Source organism: Vanellus vanellus, assembly GCF_965231255.1.
Source record: "Vanellus vanellus genome assembly, chromosome: 5".
Classification (NCBI taxonomy): Eukaryota; Metazoa; Chordata; class Aves; order Charadriiformes; family Charadriidae; genus Vanellus; species Vanellus vanellus.
Window position 1 is genome coordinate 68,876,252 of NC_138910.1, and position 15,774 is coordinate 68,892,025.

The 15,774-nt window shown below is 38.5% G+C and overlaps 1 protein-coding gene across 1 annotated transcript in view; it reads left to right on the top strand.

Annotated features, from left to right (window-relative positions):
* PIGK (phosphatidylinositol glycan anchor biosynthesis class K) overlaps positions 1-15,774 on the top strand; it is a gene marked incomplete at its 5' end in the record, with an annotated part of 76,431 nt that overhangs the window by 10,034 nt on the left and 50,623 nt on the right. The window contains 3 exons of the mRNA XM_082483697.1: positions 211-328; positions 1,171-1,281; positions 6,190-6,362. Of these exons, the coding sequence (XP_082339823.1) occupies positions 211-328; positions 1,171-1,281; positions 6,190-6,362 (402 nt within the window). The remainder of the gene's footprint in view (positions 1-210; positions 329-1,170; positions 1,282-6,189; positions 6,363-15,774) is intronic.

Here is a 15,774-nt window from a genome sequence, read left to right on the forward strand (position 1 = left end):
TTATTCCTTTCAGCTTGCTGCAGTTACAAGCTGCTGTATTGTTTTGCTCAAATGTATTGTTTTGACTAAACTCACATCTGCAGTCAATCAGTGTGAACTCTTCTGTTCCTTAGGTTCCTAGCAGCTGTCCAGGTAACTAAAAAGAAAAGTATATATATGTTGTTTCAGTTTAAAGAGAGATGGGTTAGGAGGCTGTTTTATTTCTTTCAGGTACAATGAATTGTTGTTTATTATTGATACTTGTCAAGGAGCATCCATGTATGAACGATTTTATTCGCCTAATATAATGGCCTTGGCTAGCAGCCAAGTTGGAGAAGATTCTTTATCAGTAAGTAGATTTTTGCGGTTCTGATGACAGTTTTCAGAATGCCTGAGTTAAAAGCACAGGTCCTGTTCACTTTTAACTAAAAATTTCCCTTCTCACTGCTGAATGTGTAAAGCATTTAGTTACAAAGTGTGGTTTTGACAAAACTTGTGAGGGTACCTTTCTTGCTTGTTTTTGTGCACTGTCCCACAGAACCAGGCTAACGATGGATTTCTGTGCTTGCTGGCCAGTTTATGCATTGCCTAGGATAGGAAGAAATTTTATGCAAAGACTACTGAGAGATATGTGTGGGGAATATTCAATCTGGGACTACTTACACTTGATAAAAAAAAAAAAAAAAAACAAAAAAACAAAAAAAAAACCCAAACCAAAACCCTATACCAACAAACCTGCTACCTTTCACCTGCTGTAGTGATATCCCAGCTGAATTACAGAAGGAGTTATAGGAGAGAGATCCTAGCCAGACCAAAACCAGCAGGTCAGGATTACCTGAACCTGCACAGTGCTGTAAAATAAGCTGTCTCTCCCAGCCCTGTTTTTCATGTCCTAAGAAGCTCAGGGCAGCCCACAAATCTGTACTGGACCATTAAGAAGAAAGGGTTCTCTCCTTTTTGGCAAATGTGGAGATTACCAGGATACAGTCTAAAATAATGAAAATAAACTGTATTATTCAGCTTGTCAGTAATATGTTTCTTCATGGCAAGTCATTTTCTTTGCATAATTTGCCCAAGAACAAAAAAACATCATGCTTAACTTTTGTAACATCCTATTACATTCTCTTCCCTTTCTTAAATGTTGAGTTTTCTCCTGCAAATGCCCACTAACTCCTTTGTGTTGTTTTTAAGCATCAACCTGATCTTGGGATTGGCGTTCATCTTATGGACAGATACACATTCTATGTGCTAGAGTTCTTGGAAGAAATTCATCCAGCCAGTCAGACAAATATGAATGACCTAGTAAGTAGAATACTCAACATTCATGAATATGGTAATGACTTCAACAGTTTCAAAACTAATTTATTTTGTCCATAGGGTTCTCCAAATGCTTTTTGTTCTCCTGCTGTTTCTCTTGGAAGCAGCGTTGGGGGGAGGGTCTTTTTGCCATTATCAAATGTAATCGTAGTGTAACACTTTAAGGATTGTTCTCAATGTGAAAGTGATTTGCTGGCTACAGAAAAAATTACCAAAATTAGCCAGATTTTTGTTATTAATCAAAAAATGAATAAAATATTCATTAAATATTAATTTCAATAGAATGAAGTAGTTGCATGTGAAAAATGATAGTAGGAATCTTTAAAAATCAGCTTAATGGATGGCAGACACTTTGCAGATGTGGAAAGGCAGGCATTGATATTATTTTGCAAAGGTGATTAAACAGTTAAAATTCAGACCGTGCAGTCACAAATGCCTGCAGAGACTAATTTCTCTGTATATCTGCTTAGATTCCAGAGCAAGATAAGTCCAAATCCAACAGTGTTTGGAGTTAATTATATCTTGGGTAAATATTAATTGTAACTTTCAGGTAGGAGGCAGAAGGGGAAAAAAACCTACCACAACCAGGTAGCCTATGACAAAAATCTATGAAAATGACTCTTAACAGTTAGATGTATACACTGGTGAGATGACATAAAACGTTACCGTATTTTATTTACTCTATTAACCCTTTATACTTGTTGCAATACTTGTTTTATTGTAGTAATACACTATGCTTTGGTGCCTTGTAGCTGTAAATCCCGACATGCTGTGTCAGTGATTTAAGAGCCACCACTTACAGAACACATTGTCTTTGATTCATTTCTGTAAAAGGAGCAGCTGCTCAAAAGTTTTATGCCACCCTCTGTCTACAGAGGATGGTGTTATCCTGGCTGCTAGATGTGTTGTAGAATTCACTCTAAACAGCCCACACTTGACAGATTTTATGTTGGTACAGAATTGATTTAGTGACTAAGATTCAAGATTCTTTTACTGCCGTGGGAATGAAATTCTGTCCTGTGATTTAATACCTTCTGATCATGGGATACAGATAACTTTAAAATAAATCTTGTTAAAGAAGAATATGCAAGTTCTTTATTGATTAAGTATCTTCTAGCCAGTTCATTCGAACAACACTTTAGAATTCTATTCTGTAAACCAGAAAATTAATTGATGTTAAAAAAAGTCAAAAAATGAGCAGTGGTTTCTACTGTATAAGACGTTATCTGGGAACTGGTATAACTGGTCTAGCCCGCTAGATATTAATCCAGTTGTGAAAAGTGTAGAAAATTTGTTAGCTGGCCAAGTAATTTACCTTTTGAGCTCTTTGGAGAAGATATCTAGGCGTTCTCCCTTGCATTTTTGTTTTTGCTTATATGCCAAATACTCAGGAAGAGCTGTGGGAAGTTATACCATACTGGTAAATTCCTTACATCATGTCAGTCATCTTATCATATGTCATCAGTCTGCTAGTTGTTGCTCTGGGAAAGGACGAGAATGGACCTGAATATATCATGATTTGTGATGAACATGTAATGAGTCATAAAATGCACGTATTGCAGCAAATGTGACCTCTTGATTTCAAGTTGGTGCTTTTCAGGCCTTCATCTTAGTGTTCCCAAATAACATGGTATTAGTCCATGGTGAGGATGTAAGCCCATATATCTGCCAACAGTTATAGCGGATACTTTGGGACCGGAATGCACTATTAGTCTTGTGCTGGTTTAAGAACAAAGATATACAGCTTATCCAGGTCTGATTTTTTAAAATGAACGCTTTCCAAACTTAGGATAACATATTAAGTGGCGCACTAACTAGCTTTAAAATTATTAGCTAGTGTTTAGTTGTCTGATCTTTTGATATGTCAAATGTCCGCTCTTTTAGAAGTACTGTGTATTTGTTACACCGTTTCTATCACATCACCTCTTTACTTTTCTCCAACCACTTTTAAAACAGTTTCTCTTCACATCCACTGAAGATTTGGATATTGAATTCCTGCAAAGAATGAGACATCTTTTTTCATAATCCACTCCACCTACTCCCCACCTGCTCCATCTGTGTTGCTAAGGGATAGCATAAAGCTGTGCAAATGACTGACTTTCCATTTGATCACAATTCCAAAAAAGTAAAGACTAAATTGAAATGTCACACATTTGAACTTTTAAAATAAGATTCAAATAAATTTCTAAGTGACATATCATTTGTCATTAAAATAGCTAAAAATGTTATTAAGAAAATTCAGTATAACAAAGTTCCAGTTTTGGGGAATTGCTTTATTTGAATAGTATCTTATTTAAAAAAAATGGAAAAATCGACATATGAACAAATGTGGTTTGTATAGCCAGCGTTTGCCTTTTCTTTTTGTTAGAAGACCTCAGTTATTAGTATTAATCTGCTGTGATGTAATTGCTTTGCAGTCTTTTTTTTCTCACACTGATGCTGGATAGGTGGATTTTTAATACTGAAGTCTTCTTCTCAGTACCATTGCACATGTTGAGCTGAATCTTGAACAAAAATCTTATGGTAGTAAATTGTTGTGGGGACAGGTTAGAAATATTCAAGTGCAGTATCAATTTCCCACTTTCAGTGCTGATGCAGTTGTTTTGGGACATTTCCACTCTTGAGAGCTTGGAAGACAGACTTAATTGTATAACTGCAGCATAGATTTATGCATCAAATAGCAGGATTAAAACAAATACTTAGCTTTTATAGCTTACTTCAGATGCTTATTTTTTATGTTTGCCCTTAGTTGGAGCGGAGTTGAAGAAAATTGATTGCATTTTGGTGAAACTGAAACTTAAGAGGGTTTGTGTGCATTGACAAGTGGCTTTGTATGGGAAGCGTGATGCTGATAAGCCTAGTTCATTTTCACTTCACAGGGAGGATAACAGAAATATTTGATCTGCTGTGTGATACTCTGCCAAGAGAGTTGGGAATCATTAAAAAAGAGCTCAGTGGGTATGTGTGCTTGTATGCTTCAGTTAAGGTAAAGGTGAAAGTGAGCTGAAGTCTCCCTGGACAAGCAGCCTAATACTGTATACTTACAGGCTTAGATGAAAAAGACAAGGTATGAAAGAGAAACTGTAACGGAGCAGAAAGGAGGAACAAGGAGACCCTGTGTGAAGAAAAGCCAGGTACATTGTTTCCTCTCTGGGAAACTTTCTAAATGTAGGGCTCTGTTGTCCTAACAGGAGGAGCCACCCAAACCCATGCATTCTGTGTCAAGCTGAGCACAGAATTTCAGCTAGGACGTATGGGCTGAAACTCACGGGTTTTGTCAGTCATAATGTGGGACTGTTGAGGCTGCGTCTGCATTGAGCTAATTAGGACCTGTGATTTTCTCCTAAGAGTGCAACCTTCTAAGAGCTGACCCATGATGTAATTAGCTGTATGAGCTCTAGATCCAGTGACTGATGGACCTGTTTGTGACTTGGAGAATTTAAAACTAAGGAAGATGAGCACCCGTGTGGAGACCGTCCTTCATAGTCCTGTACATTAATCTGTTCTGTTAAATGTTGCTGGAACATACAAGGAATCACATAACCTCCACTGTTACCAGGTGGTCAGCGGGCTGCCCGTGAGACAGTTGAATGGACAGCAGCATTTGCTCATGAAACTGTGCAGAGCACTGCAGAGCTCGTGCTCTGTCTAGCAGGGTGTGTGTCTAGCTCCTGTGTCTAGGAGGGTTGTGTGTGTGGTTGTGAAGTGCCTTCTTCATGATTGAGACATGAACTCAGCTTTCCAAGCTCATCGAGGAGGCTAGAGAGGGTGAGGCCTTGGGTTGCGTTTCATGGCACTTTAAGCTATGTAGCATTATTAATAAAAATGCAAACAAATTACTATTTATATATATCTATATATAATATGTATATATTATGTATATATGCATATATAATATATATAATATGTATATATTACATCATGTACATTACAAGATCCCTTGAAATAAGGAATCTATCCAGATGGGAAGTATTGGAGACTTTTGTGGCAAGTGTGGTGGGACTTGTGCAAAAAGATATTGTGTCCAAAATGTGTCGGTTTTGCCTTGAATATCTGCTGGGTACGTAACAATCTTGTTTTTCAATAGGTATGCCGTTTTGTCAAATACTGTAAATGCTACAACAAATCTGTCACTGTTACATCTGCTTATTTTCTGCAGATATACCATTATACAGAATTGAGTCCATTGAAAACTTCATTAGTGCTGGTTTTGTCTTCAGGTGTTGCAATGTGTGCTGGATATAGTGGATCTGATATGCAAACAAAATACATACATAAAACAAATAATGATATGTAGCTAATTTGTAGGTTTTAACAGGATGTCTCTGTGAACTTCATGGACATAAACCACCTTTGATATTTGAAGATTCTAATTCTGCATCAGTTTGCAGACTATAAACTAGAAACAAGACCAAGAGGGTTTTTTTCTTCTTTTCAGTCAAAATGTAAATTCTTGCTTCTTTATGAAGCCTTTACTATTAGCTACTTATCAAGGTTTGTTTAATCTTGCCTGCCTCCCTTTGGTAAATATGAAGAATTTATACCTACTTGTGCTTTTAGGAAGGTTATAACAGCATTGCTGCATCTGTATTCAGAAATACATTTGTACATTTAATCAATTAGATGTAATTGATGGTTGGCTTTCACAGAAGCATTTCTAAATTCAAACAGCATAATTGTGAAGATAAAGGTTTTCTGAAACGCATAATCAAGATGTTTGACTTCTAATGTTTTTATTCAATAATTTTTTTCAGCTGTTGGGCTTGTACTGAAATCAATGCAAGTTATGTGTGGCATTTATTTTTCTTCTTATAGTGATTTCGTTTTGGAAAGTATATGTAGAGTGTGTTGAGGAATAAGGGACAGGATATAATTGTCCATCTTGCTTTTCAGTTTCAGGTTTGTCCAAAAAGTTTGTGCGTTTCCACACCTGGGCACCGAACGGATCTCTTTCAGCGGGACCCTCAAAACGTTCTGATAACTGACTTCTTTGGCAGTGTGAGAAAGGTGGAAATTACGACAGAGACAATTTCTTTGGACCGTGATGTAGCTGGTTTTGAAAGCAAGTAAGTAGTCGCTATAAGTCATACAAACAAGTCATATAACTGTCAAGGAAAGAACTCTGATTTCCTATCATTTCTTACAAAGAATCAGGGTTAGTATGGACCTGCTACTACTGATAAAGTTGGGTTTTGTCAGCTGAAAACTTTCTGTTTAAAAGCTCTCACTGCTATATTCAGTCGTGTAAATAAATACTGCTAAAGACCAAGGTGTGGATATCAACCGCAAAAGAAATTAATCTAAAATTTTCATTCTTCCTTAGCATTTCTTCTTTAAGGTGCAGAAACATTTTGTTACTGTCAATTCCTGCTTGTAATAGCTTCCTCCCTCAATTAAGCTCTAAGTATAAGCCAATAGTTAGTTGTTTCATAACGACTAACTTTTTAATAAATGCTTTGCTCCTGTTCTGTGAATTCTCTGGCTTTTGATATTAACTGTCCTGAGAATTTCTGTTGCTGAGATGCAACAATTCATTTCAATAAACTGCTGGTGCAAGTTCATTAATAGAAGTTGTAACAGGGCTTCTATTACTTTGTGGATGAAGAAAGAATTATAAACAGTGTATTTTTGGTATTCTGTTGCCACCTATTGGGAACATGTGAAGGACAATGTGCTTGTACTGTAGAGTTTATTTAGCATTGTACCTCCATTTCTGTTGCGTCTTTTATGTTTCATGATACTGTCCTCTGGGAGGGGAAAAAAAAGGAGGATTGAAATACTCTGCTATACCAGGGATGAAGTATTTTTCAACACATAAATTTATGTAAATTATTGTTTATCCTGTTTACTGTTGCTCAAATCAAAGAACAAGTTAGTGGATAACAGTTTTATTCATTTTAATGATAACAGTAACTCTGGTCCTCATAATTAAAAATATCCTATACAATTTAGTGTATTTCTTATTTTATTTCCATACTGTATTTTTATCTGTATCATGCATGTTAGTGCTAACCATATATATCTTAAGCTAATTTTGTGAGTCTTTAGTTTAGAACAGTATTTAGTGATACTAAGTTGTCTTTTTCTCTGAAGAGTAAAAAAGCTTTTGGCAAATAACAGACATTTTGGCATACAGCAGAAGCTTGTGGAGTACTGCCTCGTGTCTGTAATGTGTATGACCATTTTTAAGTGGTCTCGTGTAAAACAGTAAGTTATTCATTGCACTCTATCCAGATACAATTTTCAAAAAAAAGTACTTCAGTTCTCAGTTTCTTGTTACCACTTTGGGAAGAGTTTATAGGGAATGTGATTTTAATGGAGAAGAAAGCATGGACTTTGTAGAAAAGTGCTGGAAAATTGTAGTATAGCTGTATAGATAGTGATGTGTAGTGCTTAATAAATTACTTAGAGTTCTGAAGTCAGTACCTCTTGGTATGACTGATCTGATTCACTACAACAAATTTAGGAATTATAGCTTGAAGTGAATTTATTAATTAAAAATGTTAATGCTTTTTAAAAATGCAGTTTCTGAGGATCTGCTCTGCAAGTACTAGTTACTCTGAATATTGTAAATGTTACACACATCTCTTTCTGAGGGTGTTAAATCAGAACACTTCACAAATTATGTGGTCTTCAAATAGATACTACCCAGATTGTCCCAAATTAATGTAAGAATGACCCTTGAATGAAAGAATGTGAGTGCATATTCTTAACCTCCTCAGTGTTGATTAAACCATTCTGTGCCTTTTGGGGGTGTGATGGCTGTTGACACCTCGGGTTTCACTCTTATCTAAAATAGCTAGGGAAAGATGGGGCTAGAACAGTCTGGTTTATTCTTGTGGGTATCATTGGGAGAGATCTAAACCAACCTTATTAAAAATAAATAATCCTTCTAAATTAGTCATCAATAATCTTGTTCATGCCTAATGTTTTAAAAGCCTTTGAGAAGAGGAAAGAAAGTCAAGTAGAATTGAACTTGTGCCACTTTAAGGTTTGCAAGAAGAATTTAGCAGGAATTATCTAATAGATCACAAATATATACCACTAACAGAAATTTTGTTGTATTACATTGATTACTGAGTGTCCAGATCTCTTTTTATTCTGGCAAAATCTGTGAAAATCTTGTCTTTTCCTTTTTTCTGTATTGTATTCCAGTTACATTTTTTTTCCTAAAAGATTTTCAGAGGTTTTATTGGTTTAGTATTTGTTATAGTCTCTCGGCCTCATTCCTTTATGAAGCATTTCTTTTTTGTTTTATTCTTTCCTCAATGTTAGCTTGTTACCTTTTTTCTTTTCCTTTTACACACTGGTGGCAGTAGAATACTACAGAATATTTGTGTTATGGCACACAACCAGAAAATGAAATACAGACCTCAACTCTGACGCAGTCTTAAGTAGTCTGCGTTAGATCTGATTTATTTGTTTTAAAGTTACAAGTGGCATATGTGCGGACAACGGCATTAAAAACAAATGAACAAAAGAGATAAATCACTGATTACATGGTTAACGAGTAAAGAGGATGCCCTCACGTGAGGCATGCACATGTATTGGGATCGTACTGCTGGCAGGCTGTTCAAGTTTTCATCTAACTCACTGCTATGACTTTGCCAAATCTTTTCAACAGAACTCTGTTCTTTGTTAAGCAATTGCATAGCAATTACTGCGTAATACAGATCCACTCCCAAGCTCAGCATGAGCTGTAGCTGTGCAACCGGATCAGAACTGGCAGTTTCGTGTTGAGGACAAGCCATGACATTTGACGAGTGAGGCCTTTGAAGCTTTGGCTGAGACTCATACAAAGAAACAACTAGTAATTAACTGAAAGAAGAGGCTTGCTTTCTAGCTATCCCCATAGCAGTAGGTGAATATTTGTAATAGCTTTAAAAAAAAAAAAAAAAGAAGAATTCTCTGCTGTTCCTGTCTTCTTAGCAGTTTCAATCTAAACTATGTTCACTTCAAAGGTCTTGTTCTGCAGCTGCCGCAGTCCTGACTGGTTTTGTAGCTGCCAATTTTAGTACAAAACCTGACAGTCTAGGGGTTCTGGGGCTTCAGCTGATTATATGTTGTCTAAATCCCCATGAAAGAGCAAAAAGTAAACATTAAGGAGTAGAAGAAATCCTGCATCCTTGGAGAAGGAGACTTGCAGAGTTTAGTACATCTAATAAATTAGGAGTGTGTCTCTTAAACTTGGATCGTAACTCTACAGCCAGTTGGAACACTTCCCCTTTTTCAGCTCCTGTCATGAGGAAAAGATGTGTATCAGTGGAAAGTGTTGGTTAAAATTGGGATGAATATTTCTCTTGAGGGTAGTAAGAAGTGAATTAAAGACAGCATCGTATAAAACCATCCTAGTTTCATTGCTTTTGAGAATTGGGCTTCATATTTAATACTTCTGTAAGGAGAATTGTGGTACTACTGGCAGTGACTGTTTTCCTAAGAATAAATAAATTGGTCACTTGTGTTAGAAACAGTGCTTGTGTAACAGAGAATAATTATGAGTAATTGGTTCATTTGCAGTATGTTAATAGCTAATGTTCTCACAATCTACTTTTTTTGTGTGTGTGTTAGTGTCTTTTTTCTGTCTCTTTCCTGTCCTTTCTTCTTTTCCACCAGTTTTATTGTTTGATGTGCTTAGTAAGTAAAGCTGCTGTTCTATGTTCCTGAACCCACGGGGATCCAGTTTGCGAACAAATAGGTAATTTTTTTTTTTTGGCTAGTAGATGCTGTTCAGCTCAGGCTTTTCCTAAAATAAAAAAGGCTGGGTTTGTTCTAAGATCACCATTCATTTTTTTACCAGTTGCCTCAGATTTATAAAACTTGAAAGAATTATGAATCACTTTTAGGACTAATTCTGAAAGCTGCTCCTCTTCTGCGAGAAATCCCCAATTATCATTTGCATCCTGATCAGTGATAAATTCACACCAGTTTGTTCTTGTTTTGTTTGTTTGTTGTTTTTTTTTTTTTTGTGTGTGTTTGGTTTTTTGTTTGTTTTGTTTTTTTTTTTTAAATTATTTTTTCCTCCCCCTCTTCGTGTGAAGGCTGTAAAAGACAAAAGTTGGCGTATTAGTTCCGGTGCCAGTAGGCGCTCTGGGTGGCCGGAGCGGCCGCAGCGGTGTGCTGCGCCCCGGCTCCGCCGCCGGTAGGTGGCAGCGCTGCCGCGGGCGAGCGGCGGCCCCGCGGGCTGCGGGGGGTTTCCACGGGACCGCCTCTGCAAGGGGGGGAGGCTTGTGGTGGGCTTTTGTGGTTCCCAACCCCTCGCCCTCCTGTGTATGATCAGTTTGAAATTGCTGTAGGTGGGGAAGGAAACGGGGAGTGGAGCTTTTTTTTGTTGCTTGGTGTAAATTTGAGGGCACAACGCAAGGCTTTTATTTTTCCACTTTTCCCGTTGGAGAGCAACCTTGTGGAGATGTGATGTGTTTCAGTTCCAGCGTAATGTATAAACAGAAAAAATACTTGTAAATTAGCAGGTCTTTACTAATCTGTGTTGAACTGACAGTGGGGTTATGAAGCTGTTAATTCCAGGCAGCATTGTTTTTCTGAAAACATCTTCAGATGGATTTAATATTTCTTTTTTTCAAACAAGATGCTAATCAGTTACCCATGTAGTGTATTTTCCTCTGATGTCTTACCATTATAGCAGAATAAATTTGTAAGTGTGGATTTTTTGATCCATATGTGTTTTAATAGTCTACAAGTAATGAAAAAAAGATGGGTGAACTAATACTTGCTGTTAAATATTATTGCTATTTTTCTTAAAGTATTTTGTAAATATTTGGGTTTTCTTTGCTTGCCCAGAGACAGATGAGTATATACATATGCACATATACATACATTCCTGTACCTGTTAGTGTAAAAGAACTTTTCAAGGTAATGCAACTAAAATTAATATGAAGGCTGTAGTAGGAGAATGTATATAGGTGGGTACGATTTCACTAGTATAACATCAGTATAAAATAAGTAAGGATGACTAACAATACCAAAAGGAACTGCAGGTATAAATTGTGCTGGGAAGACTTTAAATATGCTGAAGTGTTATGCTTGGTAATTACAGTCCCTATTTAGCAAGCTATTTTAAAAATCAGCTTTGAACACTATATTATTTGTTCATTTGAAAGGATTTTTTTGACCATGCTTTTTGCCAGATCTTGGGTTTTTTTTGTAAGAAAATATGTTTTGTTGCAAAACTATAGCTCTTCAGTCAGATTTTCTTTGGTCTTGGACAATTTTTTCTCTCTTCCTCCAACTTTTAGTGGGGTTTTGTGTGGCATCCTGTACTTCTATGAGAAATTTTTGACTGTTAGAACCAGGTTGTGCTTCTATCATTTCACAGAAATGTTTTCCACAGAATGCTACTTTGCTGAACCTACATGTAGTTATTGCTATGTATAATAGGCATTGACATCAAAACAAACCGCTTGGTCTGTAGAGGTGCTGTGAAGCACATGCTAGTCCACGGCAGTGTTTTTGTAACTTCAGGTTTTGAATCAAGTCCAGAAGCTACATGTTCCTCATGTGTGAGTTGCATATGGCAGTTGACTTATACACATTATAGTGTTAGGTGATAGATAAGTAATGGCTGAAATTGTTGCATGGCAGATTTAGAGCAACGTCTTGAATAAATCTAGTAGGTTTTGACATCATCTGGATAGCTGAGAATATCCAGAAATCACAGGATGTTCAGCCTAAGTTTTTTATACTGTTTTCTTTACATACTCCTTTTTACACCTTTACAATGTAGCATTCTTATTTTGTCTCATTATTTCTTCTTCACCTCTTCTCCCTTGTGTGATATTTACCTGCTATTATTTTTGCAGTTGGATGGGCTGCCCTATAATTCTAATCCCCTGAATTGCTTATTAGTCTTTCTAGTGCTCTTTATATTGAGGTCCTAGCTTGATCTTCTTGCTCTGCTGTCCAGGTACTAAAGAAAAATTAAGGACTAGTTTTAGAGGTGCTTGTGTAGTTGTGTACTGTATGTCGCCTGTCAAGACAACCATTGAAACAGCTGTACTGTTTGGCATAAGTCTGACCAGGAAGTATTTTCATGTAATTTCGGCATGTTTTCAACACTTTGAGATAGAATTTTTATTGATATTATCATGCTATTACTATTATTTATTTCCTGTCAAAAGTACCAGAGCTGCTGTTGATGTTTGTTAGGATACACTTTTTGTGTGATTAAGAAGAAAATTTCTAGGAGATAGAAAAGTTGGGGGCAAAGGGCAAACAGGCAGCTTGAAGCAGTGATTATAGGACTGTTAGTTCTTTGGAATTTAGTGGCCAAGCATATGTTAGCATTTCTTATGCCCCAGAAATGAATCTGGACACATGACTATTAAGTCGGTGGGGCTCAAGCAACAGTACTGTTTGTTTTGTTTTTTTTTCTCTTTTTTTTTTTTGTTTTTAATATGGTATTAAGGCATATGCAAATGCTCTTAGTCTTTCCCTGTTTTGATATTGTGAAAAAGCTTACACTTGTTTTTTGGGTGCCTGAGGGATTACCTTCCAGATGGTCAGAGATTTCTGCCACTGGAAATTCATATCTTGTCCAAAGCTGTGGGGGACAAAGGGGCATTCTGCCTTCACAACACATTTATATAGCTGATGGCTAAAAGACCATAAAATGATCTCTATCTGCATCTCCCAGCCCTCCCAATAGGAGAGACTTTTCTCAAGTCAGGTGTTTGGTAGACCAAAGCTCTTGTCATATAGCTATTAAATTTATTACTTAAGTACAAGTCCTTGAAGCCCTATTGATTTTGGTAAGCTGCATGATGATCTGGAAGATAGTAAGATGTTTCTCTGCAGTGCTTATTTCTGAAGGCTCTACTACACTCAGAGAAATTGTGCTTCGTAATGAGCATACTAAGGGCCCTAGTTCTTTAGCAAAAAAGTGAAATGTGAGTTGTGAGAGGAGAAGAGCTGAACTCCAAAAAAAGCATCCCTAAGCATCTCTTTTCTATCCAGTTAGCTGTTTGAATAGACTAGTGTGAATTTCTGGCAACGGGAGAGCAAGAAAGTCACAATTGCATCAAAGGATGGAAAGAAAACTAGAAGTGATTACAAAAGGCAATTCTGATCACATAAAGAAGTGGATTTACAGATGGCTTGCTGAACGCTGTTTAATATTACTTTACAAAATGAGATTGTTCTATGTGCTTGGTCAAGGGTATCTGAAATCTATAGAAACTGTGGGAGGGGAAGTAACAGATGCTGAATATGTCTACCAAAGCGCCCAAGCTACTGCTAAGATTATTGTATGAAATTTGTAGGACAGCATAATATTTATCTGTGTGGTAAGATTGATCTTTCAGGAAAAGAAAGTAGTTCTATAAACAAAGAACTAGACAAGCTAAAGCCCAGATAGAACTAAATTTGGCCAGGGACATTAAGACAAACAAAAAATCCTTCTTTAAGCATGTCAGTGAGAAAAGAAAGACTAGCAAGAAAAGAAAAGATGTGGGCCCTCTCCGGAAGGAAACACAAGAACTGGTTACCCGGGACAGAGACAGAGCTGAGGTACTCAATGACTTTTTTGCCTCAGTCTTCACTGGCAAGGACTGCAGCCACACTGCCCATGACACAGAGTGTAAAGGTAAGGATTGGGAAAATGGAGAACCGCCCACTGTAGGTGAAGATCAAGTACGAGACCACCTGAGGAACCTGAAGGTGCACAAGTCCATGGGACCTGATGAGATACATCCATGGGTCCTGAGGGAACTAGCAAATGAGGTCGCTAAGCCACTAGCCATCATATTTGAGAAGTCGTAGCGGTCTGGTGAGGTTCCTGGAGACTGGAAGAGGGGAAACATAACCCCTATTTTCAAAAAGGGAAACAAGGAAGGCCCGGGGAACTACAGGCCAGTCAGTCTCACCTCTGTGCCTGGCAAGATCATGGAGCAGATCCTCCTGGAAACTCTGCTAAGGCACATAGAAAACAAGGAGGTGATTGTTGACAGCCAGCATGGCTTCACCAAGGGCAAGTCATGCCTGACAAATTTGGTGGCCTTCTACAAAGGGGTTACAGCGGCAGTGGACAAGGGAAGAGCAACCAACGTCATCTACCTGGACTTGTGCAAAGCGTTTGGCACTGTCCCACATGATATCCTGTTCTCTAAATTGGAGAGCCATGGATTCAACAAATGGACCACTCGGTGGACGGTCGCAGTCAAAGAGTTGCAGTCAACGTCTCGATGTCCAAGTGGAGAGCAGTGACAAGTGGCGTTCCTCAGGGGTCGGTACTGGGACCTGTACTGTTCAACATCTTTGTTGGTTACATGGACAGTGGGGTTGAGTGCACCCTCAGCGAGTTTTCCGATGACACCAAGCTGTTTGGCAAGGTAGACACGCTGGAAGGGAGGGATGCCATCCAGAGTGACCTGGATAGGCTGGAGAGGTGGGCCCAAGCCAACCTCATGCATTTCAACAAGGCCAAGTGCAAGGTCTTACATCTGGGTCGGGGCAATCCCAAGCACAAATACAGGGAAATGGCTGGAGAGCAGCCCTGAGGAGAAGAACCTGGGTGTGCTGATTGACGAGAAGCTCAACATGAGCCAGCAGTGTGCGATTGCAGCCCAGAAGGCCAGCTGTATCCTGGGCAGCATCAGAAGTGTGGCCAGCAGGTCAAAGGAGGTGATTCTGCCCCTCTACTCCACTCTCGTGAGACACCACCTGGAGTACCGCATCCAGCTCTGGAGTCCCCAACATAAGAAGGACGTGGACCTGTTGGAGCACGTCCAGAGGAGAGCCGCAAGGATGATCTGAGGGCTGGAGCACCTCTCCTACGAGGAGAGGTTGAGAGAGTTGGGGCTGTTCAGCCTGGAGAAGAGAAGGCTCTGGGGAGATCTTATTGCGGCCTTCGAGTACCTAAAGGGGGCCTATGGGAGAGCTGGGGAAGGACTTTTTACTAGGGCCTGTAGCGATAGGACGAGGGGGAATGGCTTTAAACTGGAAGAGGGCAGGTTCAGATTAAACATTAGGAAGAAATTTTTCACTCTGAGGGTGGTAAGGCACTGGCACAGGTTGCCCAGAGAGGTTGTTGAGGCCCCATCCCTGGAGGTGTTCAAGGCCAGGCTGGATGTGGCCTTGGGCAACCTGGTGTAGTGGGAGGTGTCCCTGCCCATGGCAGGAGGTTTGGAACTTGATGATCTTCGAGGTCCTTTCCAACCTAAACCATTCTATGATTCTAACTTTCTGCAAAATAGGCTTTATTTAGCATTTTTGCAGGTGGGAAACCATGATTGCACAAAAGGTTGATGTTGGTAAATACCAGGAGAAACAAAAAGTAGTGAAACACAATAGTGTGTTTTGCATCCCCTGAAGCGCAAAACGAAAAAGAAAGGAAAGCTCAATACAAAGAGAGTTGGAAGAATAGCTATTCAGGGGTTGGATATGTTGTAGTGTCTTTTGAATCCTAGCAAACTTAATGCGGTTGGCTCCAGTTACTATTTAGTGGTTTCTGGGGCTGCAAGGGAATAT